At 42.4% G+C, this 13,910-nt stretch overlaps 1 protein-coding gene across 1 annotated transcript in view; it reads right to left on the bottom strand.

The window, feature by feature from the left end:
* The window catches only part of mcf2la (mcf.2 cell line derived transforming sequence-like a), a 131,403-nt gene that overhangs the window by 14,940 nt on the left and 102,553 nt on the right, over positions 1-13,910 (bottom strand). The window contains exons 20-26 of the mRNA XM_052013456.1: positions 11,303-11,395; positions 10,681-10,800; positions 7,932-7,937; positions 7,052-7,273; positions 5,828-5,920; positions 4,317-4,395; positions 2,286-2,352 (exon numbers count right to left, since the gene is read on the bottom strand). Coding sequence (XP_051869416.1) covers positions 2,286-2,352; positions 4,317-4,395; positions 5,828-5,920; positions 7,052-7,273; positions 7,932-7,937; positions 10,681-10,800; positions 11,303-11,395 — 680 coding nt within the window. The remainder of the gene's footprint in view (positions 1-2,285; positions 2,353-4,316; positions 4,396-5,827; positions 5,921-7,051; positions 7,274-7,931; positions 7,938-10,680; positions 10,801-11,302; positions 11,396-13,910) is intronic.

Consider the following 13,910-nt stretch of genomic DNA (forward strand, 5'->3'; position numbering starts at 1 on the left):
AGGAAGACAGTGACACAGGAAAAATTAAGAGAAAGACAGAAGCAAATATAATCACAAGTTTAACGGATGGAGTTAAACTGATGGAGTTAAACTGATCACAAGCCCTCTTCTCGATGCTGCCAATGAGGCAGGAGCCTGAAGACCCACACCTCAAGGTTCAACCACAGCTTCTTCCCCACTGCCATCAGGTTCTTGAACTGACCTGAAAAACCCTAATTCACCCCAAACTTTATTCCCTCAACTTGCACTAATGTTGTTATGTTAATTTTTGTTTATTTTGTTATGGTATAATTCATGTTAATTTATGTTTGTCATGTTTGTAATGTACTGTGCTGCTGCAAGAAGCTACGTTTCATGTCATTCATACCTTGCGTACGTATGTCTATGACAATAAACTTGAACGAAATATAACAACCAATTAATGTATCAAATGTAATCAAATATAATAACCAACCAATGAATCAACTGCTCAAAGTCAACTCAGCCAATCTAAACAGCAAAACAAAAATTGTGTGTTTTGAGAAGGGAGAGAGACACCAGCCTGCTAGTTTTCTCTATCGATGGATGAGAAACAATAACTGTGTCTACCACTGAAATCCATGTATGGAAGTTGGAAGTAATCCGGTGGAGTTCACTTTGTTGCTGACCTGTAGAAGGAAACAGGTATTTGTGTGTGTGGACGACCACGATTCGGATGCTTTTCGGGGTAAGTGAGCTCAAAATGTCCTTGATTCCAGCCTTAAAGCAGCTGGATTGGGAGTATTTGCTGAGATGAGCTCGGAACGTTGGCTTGGATTCTGAGCTGGGAACATCCCATCATCCTATCTCCGTCCTCCCCCAGTGGAGGGGAGGAGGGGAGCAGGAGACCTCTCTGGCATTCAGTACCACTGCTACCCACACAGTTGGCCTTGACCTCCAGACCTGGATTAGTTCCGAGTGATCCCAGCCTCAGTTTCATTCTCCCAGAGGAACACTGCCAGCTCGGACACTCTCAGTGGGATGGAGGCCAGTTGCCATGGCCACTTCTCAAAGGCCCAGCCAGGTTCCAGGAAGCCTGAATGCTCATCAATCCCGGGTCATTCAGACAAAGCCAATGCCAATCCAAGCCGTCTCCAGGGCAACGGTGCAGAGTGGCCAGGAGCTCCCAGAGAAAGACCCTCCGTCTCCAAATCTCCCTCCCTCCAAGGAACCCAACTCCTTGTCCAATTGACAAAAGATATTTCAAATTGAGTGCACAAGATTTCATAATTCTGCCAGCATGGAAGGAGGCCATTCAGCCCATCAAGTCTATGTCGGCTCTCAGAGCAATCCCATTCCCCCACATTTCTCTGCAACCCAGGCTCTCCCCTACCAACCTGAGTCTCCTATCGCCCATCTACACATTAGGGGCAGTCTATAGCAGCCAATTAACCAGCAAATCATTGGGATATAGGAGGAAACTGGAGCACCTGGAGGAAAACCATGCTGTCACAGGGAGAACATGCAAACTCCACACAGACAGCACCAGAGGTCAGGATTGAACTCACATCACTGAAGCTCTGAGGCAGCGGTCCTACTTGCTGTGCCACTGTGCTGCTCTCAAGACAAAAAAATGACAAGGGGCAAAACAAATAGTTCTGGGGGTAATTTGTAGACTCCCGAAGGATTATAATGAATCAAGAAATAAGAGGTTGGAAGAAAGCTGGTGCGAGGGTTGTGGGTGACTTTAATCTTTACCTCGACTAAAAAAATTCAATTGGCAAATGTATTTTGGAGTATAGAAAAAAAAGGTGATGTTACTGAAATTCAAGAAAATTCTGAGGGGACTTAACAAGGTTCTGTTATTTGTCCTGGTTAAAGATATCTAAACTACACAGTATTGTCTCAAGGTACAAATTTGGCCAGTTGATACCAAGATAAGGAAAGAATACTTAAAAGGTTGAGTCTTTAGGATGTTTCACCCAGCATGTTGCGCATACTGAGTTGTGAAATATATTCAAGATGGGGATTGCTATAGTTTGGAATTCTAACAAGGAAAAGGGATGCATTGGTTGGAAGAGTGGTTAAGGATCAGGTACAGCAGGTTTGAGGGGACATCTGTCCTACTCCTCTTATTATTTCCTATTCTTCTAAACTCATCAATGCACTCAAACTTCAATGTCAAATCTCATTGTTTTCAGAGAAAGAGGATCATCCTACTTACTAATATGAAGAAAATGAACACTGCTTTGCCTACCATGCTTAGTAAGTATTTAACCAAGGTAACAGTGAGCCTTGCATACATCAGATTACAATGCATTACTTACCTTGTATTAATGGGCAGAGCTAAAGGAGCCACAGGAAAATGCTCTGACTTTAAGTGCTGGTTAGAAACTGGAAAAGGAAATTCGATTCCGTTTAATTTCTGATAAATGTATTCAACTTCTAACAGATGTTGAACCAAAAACTGTCATAAACTACCAATTAAACTGGTTAACAGTAAAAGAAATCGTGTACGAAACTAAGTGAGACAGTTGAACTCTAAACAAAGATTATCTTTCTCCTTCTTATCTGAAGGGTGGTAAATCATTGATAGTAGAACTTACTACTGCAATAGAAAGCCATCTGGCCCATTGAGTCTATGCTGGCTCCCAACTAACAATCCCATCAGTCCCATTTCCCCTCCTTACTTCTCTGTAACCTTTTTCTTTCACTATTCATCTACACCTCCCCAATTCTCCTGCCAATCACCTGGTACATGGATAGGAAATGTTTAGAGGGATATGGGCCAAATGAAGGTGAATGGGACTAGCTTGGTGGGCACCATGGTTGGTATGGACGTTGGGCCGATGGGCCTGTTTCTGTGCTGTATTACTCTATGACTCTAGTAATCTACTCCAGGGGTAACTTAACTTACCAGCACATCTCTAGGAGGAGGAAGGAAACCAGAGCACCTGGGAGAAACCCATGGGGTCACAGGCACCACCCAAGGTCCCCACCACACCCAAGTCACTGGAGTTGTGAGCTATCAGCACCACATGTTCCACAACTGATGAGACTATGTTGCAGCTTCAATGTTGAAGCACAGGCTACAATGCCAGGTGCAAGATGAGGGGTAAAACTGAGTCACAGGGGACACCAGTTAGAAACACAGAAACATAGAAAACCTACAGCACAATTCAGGCCCTTCGGCCCACAAAGCTGTGCCGAGCGTGTCCCATGTTCTTTTGAATCAAACTCAGTATCCCTTGATGGATTGGGAATAGTTTAAAAAAAAGGGCATGTGAAGAAGTGGAAAAAAAAAGTTACTAGCATTAACTCACAGTAGTAAGTGGATAGAGGAATTAAAACAGGCTGGGGGAGAAGTGGGATGGGCCAGCTAGTCAGCCCCTTTGGGGTAGGTTAGAGAGTTATGTGGTAATTATTGCTGTATTGCACTCTTTAATAATGTGAAGCTTAAAAACAGAACTCTCTCGAGCTCACAGAACTATGAGAAATTGAAGAGATTGCCAGCTCTCAGCCTCCAATATTCATGTGGACAACTGGATTCATATTCCCACTTAATCATAGCCTGGGTACTGGATAGTTTTACATCAGACTAATGCAACTGTTAGGGTGAATTAAAATTATGACCCGACATTACACCAGAACAAAGAGAGGCTGCAGAGGAGGTACTTTTAATCTACTTTGGAGTCACTTAACAAATTTTACCAGTGTTTCAGTGACAGGCATTGATGATCCACATGGTATTACCCTTGTGCTGTGGATATTTTAATATCATAGAAGTTTAAAGTGTTTTATAACTGCGCCTATATTATATATCTTTCAGAATTTCTTGTAAAGGAAAAAGTGGTCAATAAATTAGGAAATAACAATCCAACATAAGTTACTGGAACATCTGAGCACACTTAATACAAGTTCTGTCAAGTCACACACTTCTTGCATGCATTTCTTGCAAGTCATTCACTTTAACTGACCCTACAGGCCTAACTGGATGAACGAAATCTGCTCTGTTGAGTTTTAACTCCCACGACTGACACCCGCACTTATTACCAAACCATTCAGCAGTGTCCATTGCAAAGGGACAATTTGATTTCCTATCCAACGTTGTAGGTAAGGAAGAGCTACAGCTCTTCAATATCAGTAGTTAACCACAGGACAGGGTCCTGCCCATCTGAGAAGGTTCTGTTACAGGATCATCAGGATTCCAAAACTTCATTTTTCAAGTCAGAAGGTAAATGCTTTCAAATTAGGCTTTCTCAATAATCTTTATTTTTAGAGGAATAAACCGGTAATCTGTTAGCACGAGACATTATCCACCAATAACTTGCTCATGCTGTTCCACACATGGTCCTTACCTCTACGAGCTTCCAGCTGGCCCGTTAAGACTTTTCTTATTTCATTCACCCATATGTTTTTAACTTCTTGGGTTGCCGCCTAAAGAGAGATAAAGAAGCACATTGTTACATCTAACAGATTGGTACTGTGATTCCACCAAACTGTGGGTTACAGACACAGGCTTCTTGTTGACCATGGCTCCGTGCTTTGAAGTTGCATGGCAGTAACTGAATTTATTCAATGTGCCAAGTGATTAACAATGCTGATGCCAAGGTGAAAGTTGGTAATTCAAATTTTATCTCCAAAGGAAAACAACTTTGTAAAATATAAATGTGCCTGAATCCCACTAAGGTCAATTCCCATCTATCCCTTCAGAGGGAATCCAATCAACAGTTACTAAACAGGCTAAACCCATTAGCAACACACAAGATGCTGGAGGAACTCAGTGGGTCAGGCAGCATCGATGAAGGGAAATGGACAGTCGACATTTCAGGTCGAGACCCTTCACCTGGACTGGCTAAATGCATTACACTGGCTCTTTGCCATCCTTGGGAACTCCCGTACTGCCTGGCCACCGTTGTGGCTTTGCATTGAAGGCAAATGACTGCTTCTGATGGAGCCAAAGGAATGTCCTGTATTATTGGTCCTTAACCTCCATTGTCAATAGACTAGAGGGTTGCCACTTTACTGATAAAGAGGATAAATATTAGCTTTCACTAGGGTACACATGTAGAATTTCTGCCCCAGACTCCTGAAGTTGAGCAATCTGGATCACATAGCTTTCTTCCACTACAAGGGGAGGTTGCAATCTGGAATACATTGTCTGAGAAGGTGTTGGAGGCAAGTACTCTCACAACGTTTAAGAAGCACCTGGATGAGCACTTGAATCAACATGGCATAGCAGGCTATGGACCAAGTGCTGGTAAATGGAATTAGCGTAGATCAGCTTTAGAATCATTGAGTCATAGAGTACAGAAACAGACCCTACAGCCCATCATGTCCATGCTGACCTTTTTGCCCTTCTACACTAATCCCATTTGCCTGCATTACATCAGTATCCTTCTACGCCTTGCTGATTTAAGTGTCTGTATTTAATGGTTGGCATGGACGTGGTAGGTTCAAGGGTCTGTTTCTGTGCTGTACGGCTCTAGGATTTTAAATAAAGGGCTGATTGAATTCCCACTGGTGCGAGATAACTGGGAACATTATCTCCCTTAACGTTCTCAGTGAGATGAAATATCTACTTCAAATGGTGGTTGCACTCAATGCAAATGCTGTTTCCCTGAAGACCCTGAAATTTCTAACAGGAAGATTGGTGGGAGTGAGCTTGACACAATCAAGAAGATCCACCTGTGGAAGTTAGGGGTGAATTATCTTTTCACCTGTTCTCCAAACTGTGAAGTTATGATGCTGTTCCTGTGTGGCATCCATGCAGGAAGTTTCCACGTTAAAGGGCTGAGGTAAAGTTAATTTAAATGAATCATTTATTAAATAATTAGAGGCTAACAAATATAATCTGGCGTACCCTTACCTGCACAATGTAAACTTCTTCCCTCGCATTGTACCATATTTCGAATTTTTTATTATCTCCCTTAACATTCTCAGTGATACCCACAGTGGTCATCTGTAAAATGGAAGACAGCTTGTAAGAACATACAAAGGACAGATTACACAGGCACACTGCTCAGCACCAGTTTGATGGATTTTTGAGACCCATCCAGTAGGTCCCAGTATTCAAGGTCCAAAGTATCCCACCATCCTATTTCACAAATAGGATGATGGGATATTTTGCCACCAGTCTCTTTAGCAAATACTTCCAGGTTGACGTATCCAACTCTCTTTGATTGGATGATATGATCAGCCCTGTGCAGGCTATTCTGCAGGTTCACTACCTATTGTTCAAAGTTGTTTGGTCTCAACTGTCTTCACTCTCCTTCCAAGTTTGAGGCTGTACTTATGGTAATTTCTTTTTAACATACCCTAACTGAAATGAAATAACCCTGAGGAAATTGTACTTTTATAATTCATTCTTGGAAGGAAGGCATTGACATAGAACATAGAACAATTACAGCACAATTCAGGCCCTTCGGCCCACAAAGCTGTGCCTTGAGAAACCCAGACCCTTCCAGTCCATGTGGTTCCAAGTACCCCGTCAGTGCAGATTGATCAGGATTTCCAGTGAAGGGCGATGAAGGAATGGTGATGCAGTCCATGTCAGGTTAGTGTGCATGTGGAAGGGACCTGCTGTTGCTAGTGTTTCTGTGCATCTGCTGCTCATCATTCTCTATGGTGCAGGAAGAGAATATCTGGGGAGGTGGACAGGCTGCCAATCAAATGAAGCAACCAACATTCTGCTGGAGGAACTCAGTGCATTGAGTAGCATCTGTGGGAGGTAAGGAATTGTCAATGTTTCGAGTCAAGACCCCACATTAGGACCACTGACAATTCCTTTCCTCCCACAGATGCTGCTTGACCCACTGAGTTCCTCCAGAAGGTTGTTAGTTGCTCCAGATCCCAGCATCTGCAGTCTCTTGTGTCTGCCAACCAAATGGGTTACTTTGTCCCAGCTGATGTGGGTCTTGGAGCTGCAGTCATTCAGGCAAGAGAAGAGTTTTCCATCATAGTCCTCCGTTGAGCAGATCAGACAGAAAGACTGTACATGCTTAGTTACAGAAGCTTGAGAAAGAATAGAGCATCACAGGGACAGGATTGTTAACCCAAATGTTTTGTTGCAAGTTAATTGCACAGTACTTACATGCAAGGACTGTTTATAACTGTAGGAAGGGGCTTTGTCATACCCTTCCCCATTTTCTTCTCTTTTCTTGCAGAAAAGCAATGCTTTTTCATGGAGGAACAGGTGTCTCTGCATTGGTTTGAATCTTGCCAGGTCCTTGACTTTTGCATGACCCTTCTTATGGTCTATCCACACATTGAATGAACCTTGCATCAACAGCTTGCCAAGTTCACTTAAATTCCCCTGTTGGAAAAGAGAGACCACAAGGTTCAGACTCAGAAGGTTCAAATGATCCAGTGCAATTCAGCATAACAGTTTAATGATTTGGTTCATGCGACAAGCTTCATGTCCTCAAACTTCGATTCCACATAGATGATGCAAGCACAAGAGGGCATGTTTGGTAATCTTCACAGACTCACAGCTAAATCTCACATGAAGGGAATATGAGCCAAAGGACTGGTAGATGTCCATCTCTAGATGCTACTTTCTATGAGCAAAGCTCCCTTCCTGGGGTCTGTGATTTACCCCAGTAGTGCACCGTACAAGGGAATGACACAAAGCACTTTTATCACATACATCCAAGTTTTGCTCCATTGAAATTCTTCACCTTTCCTATGGGTTAGTTTGCAGTTTAGTTTGAATGTCATCTACCTTTACAGACGTAGGAAAAGAAGCACACTATTTAGCTCCTCAAGCCTGCTCTGCCATTCACAGCTGATCTATGAATTGACCCCATGTTCCACCTTGTCCCCAAATCCCTTAATGCTTTTGGTTAACTAAAGTAAATTGTCAGATTTTAAAATTAACAATTGGACCAACATCAACAGCTGTTTGTGGAAGGCAGTTCCAAACTTCCATCTACCACGAAAACCAGCCACCCCTCCATTGATTCTGTCGACACTTCCCACTGCCTCAGGAGAGCAGCCAACATAATCAGGGACCGCTCCCATCTGGTCACTCTCTGTTTTCCCCCCTCCCATTGGGCAGAAGATATAAAAGCTTGAAAACACATACCACCAGGCTCAAGGACAACTTCTATCCTGTTGTTATAACACTCTTGAACAGACCTCACATACACTAAAAGATGAACTCTTGATCTTTCAATCTACCTCGTCATGGCACTTGTACCTTATTGTCTGCCTGCACTGCACTTTTTCTGTAACTGTAACACTATATTCTGCATCTGTTACTGCTTTTCCCTTGTACTACCTTGATGTACTTATGTATGGAATGATTTGTCTGGATGGCACACAAACAAAAGTTTTTCACTGTATCTCTGTACATGTTACAATAATAAACCAATTACCAATCTTCAGCAAGTAGAAGTATTTCCTATCAGACACAAAACACTTTAATCAGTTGTATATCCAAGTTTTGAGCCATTGAAATATTGGAATTCTTCACCTTTTGTATGGGTTAGTTATCAGACTGACACATCCACAATGAAAACTAGTAGGGAGACTGATTCATGCCATGAAAATCTGTCTAGCTGACCTGATGTTCTCCACATCCCAGTTGGTCCTTGACACTGATTCTATCTACAGTACCAATGTTAGGCTATCCAACATGACTGCATCATGGCCTCAGAGAACAGATGCACTACCAAAGATTTCCTGATGACTTGAAGCTCAAACTGGCCTTTTCATCAACTTTGGTTCCATCACATAGGTATTTTGCTGCCAGTCTGTGGATCTCTTGACCCTCATGTCCTATTGTCAGTCTCACCTTTCCAGTTCTTTACTCCTTCTTAGGTAATTTACCCAACCCTGTCCCAACCTTTCATTTCTCCTCCAACTTCTTCATATCATCCCAGGCTTGAATCTACCTGCATTATTCCCCAGATAATACCTTAAGGGCACAACAAGCCTCCTGTGGCTGCCTCTCCAGGTGAAATTCTAATGCAAGTCTCCATAAGTAAAGAGGAGGCCTCGATGCCTCAGTGGGCTTAAAGGTGGATAAATACCCATGGCCATATGAGATTTATTCCAGGTTACTATGGGAGGGAAGGGTAGAGATTGGTGGGACTCTGACTGAGATTTGTAAATCTTCACTGGCTACAAGTGAAGCACCAGATGACTGGAGGACAGCAAATGTAGTCCCACTTTTCAAGAGGCAGCAGGGAAAAACCTGGTAATTACAGACCTGTGAGCCTAATATCAGCAGTAGGGAAGGTATTGGAAAAAATTCTTAGGAACAGGATTAATGATCACATGGAAAGGCAAGGACTAATCAGAGATAGCTTCATCAAGGGCAGATCCTGTCTGATAAATCTTACTGAACTTTTTGAAGAGGTAATAAAGTGTATTGATGAGGGCAGTGTAGTGGATGTGATTTACATGGACTTCAGTAAGGCCTTCAACAAGGTACCATATGGGAAACTGATCCAAATGGTTACAGCCCAAGGGATCCACGGGCAAGTTGGTAAATTGGATCCAAAATTGGCTTAGTGGTAGGAGACAGAGGGTAATGGTAGAGTGTTGTTTTTGTGATTGGATGTCTGTGACTAGTGATGTTCCACAGGATCCTTGCTGCTTGTAATATACATGAATGATATGGATACAGGAGGCATTGTCAGTAAATTTGCAGATGACATGAAGATTGTTGGAGTTGTTGATAGTGTGGAGGGTAGTCTTGGGCTACAGGGTGATATCAATGTGTTGGTGAAGTGGTCTGAGGAGCAATTGATAGATTTTAATCCAGATCAATTTTAATCCAGGTAAATGTGAAGTGATGCATTTTGGGAGTACCAAAGAGGATAGAATATTCAGCATGAATGACAGGGCCCTAGGGAATACTGAAGAGCAGAGGGACCTTGGTGTACAAGTCCAAAGATCCTTGAGGTGGCAGTGCAGGTAGATAACGTCATTAAGAAGGCATGTGGAATACTGGTCTTTGTAAGTTGGGGCATTGAATACAACCTTGTAACCTTGTAAAACATCAGTCAAACCTCACCATGAGTACAATGTGCAGTTCTGATCTCCACACTATAGGAAAGATGTGATAACAGTGGAGAGGGTGCAGAGGAGATTCACCAGGATGTTATGTTTCAGTTATGGGAGAGATTGGGTCTGTTAAACCTGGAGCAGAGGAGGAGAGAGGGGACATGATAAAGATGTATAAAATTATGAGGGGTATAGATGGGGTAGACTGTGAGAAATTATCCCCATGTCAGAGGTATATAAAACTAGAGGACATGGATTTAGGGTAAGGGATAGGAGATTTAGAGGGGATCTGAGGGGGACCTTTTTCACCCAGAAAGTGGTGAGTACCTGGAATACACTGCCTGAGAGCGTGGTGGAAGCAGAGTCGGTAAGAGCATTTAAAAAGTGTCTAGATGAGCACTTAAATTGCCCAGGCCTAGAAGGCTACGGGCCAAGTGCTGGAAGGTGGGATTAGTTATGGATGGGTGTCCACTGGTCAGCATAGATGTGGTGAGCCGAATGGCCTGTCCCCATTGCTGTATAACTTTGTGAATAATGAGAGCAACAGAGATATCTGGTGCTCCATCAAAGACATCAACTGGCATTGTGATTACATGGGAACCCCACTGATGGTCTTGAATGGAAATCCTAGGTCACTTGTCTGTGAGGGACACGACATCACATCTCAATGAAACTCTTAGTTAAATCAGCCGGTGACTTACCTCATACCCCTGTGATGGCGATCTGGTGCATTGAATCGTTCACAGCTTTCAGGATTCCAACAATAGCTGACAGAGCTTCCTGCAGATCTTTTGCTCCTTCACAGTTCTTGCTGTACTTCAGCAGCTCCTGTTAAACCAGACACGCATATTAAATCCTCAAAAGCAACAAGTCTAATTTTGAGATATTGGTGGAAGATCACTGGGCTATTTGTGCAAACATGCCCTTTGCTCTCCCTATTATATATCATTTAAACAGAGCTTCCTTGTGATCTTTCGGGTTGCTCACTGAGTTTAAAGTGACAGTGTCTCATTATCTGCTGCACTGCTAACCATGGCAAGGAGAGATCAAGGGGATTCTTTCATGTTAGAGATGGGCATAGAGGTAGACGAGCCTAATGTGGGCAAATGGATTAGTATAGATAGGCATCCCGGTCAGCATGGATGAGGTGGGCTGTGAGGGCCTGTTTCTGTGCTGTACGCTTCTATGATTGGTCAGTCATTGCTGATCTTGCCTGTGATGCCCAGATCCTGAGAATGAATAAATAACAGGCTGTGGAGACTGAATACTTCATGTGTATCACTGTACTTAATGCGGCTAAGAGTCACCCAGTCCTGATGTTCATCCTCACCTTCAATAATAACTGGTACTTTGTTATCCGCTGCACAGGCTTCAGCAAGTAGGAATCCAGGCCCAGCTTGTGCTCCAACTTTTTCTGACATTCCTGAAACACAAAGTTATACAAAAGGCATGGCAATCAGAATGAGGCTGGTGGTTTTTGAATGTTGCTGTTAAACACATCCAGAAATCAGTAACAAAGAAATCTGGCTATAACAAAGGCACATAAAAATTCTGATGTAATGTGAAATAAGACTACACTTTACTCAGTGTGGGGTGCCCCTGTCAGCAAACAGCCCAAAACTGGTCATAGATCACTCAGGATAGAGCCACTCAGCAACTTCAGATACTTGCTAATAAATCTAGGGTTCTCTTCTTACAGCATTTAACTGTTCTCTCTGTCAAAGCACTCCAGATATTGATCACTGTACGAGAGCTTCCTGACAAGATTGAATTCTGCCCACTTCCCTTGTCTTATTATGAGGAAAATATGTTGAAGTACAAACTTTTTGCTTTCCACACGTACTGTGTCATTTGTTGAATGCCAAGTCCACCTGTTTGCTCCTCAATATTGTTCCCACTAATTGGTAGCCTACAGAATAGTCCCAGTGGTGTGAATGCACTTCCATTGTTTCTTAACTCTCAACAGATCAATTCCATTCTTGACCATTTCAGGACATATTCTCTCCAGCCCTGCAAAATTCTCCTCAGTCTAATGCCTCTTCCTTTCTTTCCTTCCTGAACTCCATGTTTCCAGGGATATTTACAAATGCATGCTTCAGTTTTTTACCCATGTCTTTGTTACTGCCGCAACACCATAAGCCCATGAAGTTAGTTGTGCCTGCAGCTCACCGACCTTGGAATATCGTGTACAGGTCAGGTCTAAGGAAGTATATACTTTTGATGGGGATGTCTGGTGGAGATTCACCAAATTGATTCCTGGGACTGTAAGTTAGTTGTATGAGAAGAGGTTAAGCAGATTAGGCATGTACTCACTGGAGTTTAGAAGACTAAGAGGTGATCTCATTGAAATGTACAAAATTCTTAATGGGCTTGACATCCTTTAAAATGTATTTGCTCACATTTTTCTGGATGAAATTTGTTTTGCCTGTTTGCATTGTCCCCTGATACCCTCCTGTAGCCTACAACTTTGCTTCTCACTGTTAATGCCATGGTGAATTTTGGTATCATTGATGAATTTCCTAATCATGGTTCTTACACTTCAGTTCAAATCATTGATACGCACCATCAAGATATAGAGCTAGCAATAAGCCTTGTGCAAATCTGGGGAATGGGAATACAATCTTCTGGCCACTAAAACTCAATCAACCATTCCCCTTGACTGAGCAAATTTTAGATCCAATCTGTTACTTTCACATGGATCTCATGGGCTTTTACTTTTTTTGGTTAGTTTGCTGCAGAGGACCTGTCAAGTGCCTTGCTCATATCCATCTAGACTACTTCAACTATGCTACCTTCATCAACCCTCCCTATTATCATTCAAAAAGGTGCAAACAATTTAGTCAGACACAATAGTTCTTGAACAATACTGATCATCCTTGATCATTTATACTGTCTCTCAGGATTTTTTTCCAATAATTTGCCCACCACCAAGGTTAAGCTAACAAGCCTTTAATTTCTTAGTTTATCCCTTGTAAACAATGGTACCATATCAGTCTTCCACACTTCTGGTAACACCTCCATAACCAAAGTGCATTCAAAACTTTTGGTCAGAGCCTAATTATTTCCCCTATAGTGTCTCTTAAGAATCAGAGCTAAATTTTATCTGGGTCTGGTGATTTATCCAATTTTTAATGATGTGATGGTGCTTGCTATGAATTCTATCTTACCTAATTTTTTCGTACTCTTAAATATCAATGTCTGTAATATTTGATAAGGTAGATGTTAAGTTAATTTAGAATGGTACCCAAGGCTCCTAACTCGACATTCAAGTGCCACACCTGAATTAAGGACTTTTACTCTGTGTCTATCTTCATCTTTTCCCATAAATGCCAAATCAGGACAGAAGGGGAACAGGAAAGATTGCCAGTATATATCAGTATGTAGGGGGAGTGGGATAGAGGCTGGTGGGTAATGCTATATACTGGTAATCTTTCCTGCTCACTCTCAGTCCTGATGTAGAGTCTCCACCCTAAACATCGACATATCATTTTGCCGCCACAGGTGCTGTTTGACCATAAGACCATAAGATATAGGAGCAGAATTAGGCCATTCAGCCCATTGAGTCTGTTCCACCATTCAATCATGGCTGATTTCTTTTTTCAACCAATCAAGAACCTAACAATCTCTGCCTTAAACACACCCAATGACTTGGCCAGTATAGCCCTCTGTGGCAACGAATTCCACAGATTCACCACCTTCTGGCTGAAGAAATTCCTCCTCATCTCAGTTCTAACGGGATGTCTCTTTATTCTGACGCTATGCCTTCGGATCCTAGACTCTCCTACAAATGGAAACATCCTCTCCATGTCCACTCCATCCAGGTCTTTCAGTATCTGATAGGTTTCAATAAGATCCCCTTCATCCTTCTGAACTCCATCGAGGACAGGCCCAAAGACAAATGATCTTCATACATCAAAACTTTCATTCCCGGCATCATT

Source organism: Pristis pectinata, chromosome 4 (assembly GCF_009764475.1).
Source record: "Pristis pectinata isolate sPriPec2 chromosome 4, sPriPec2.1.pri, whole genome shotgun sequence".
NCBI classification, from domain to species: domain Eukaryota; kingdom Metazoa; phylum Chordata; class Chondrichthyes; order Rhinopristiformes; family Pristidae; genus Pristis; species Pristis pectinata.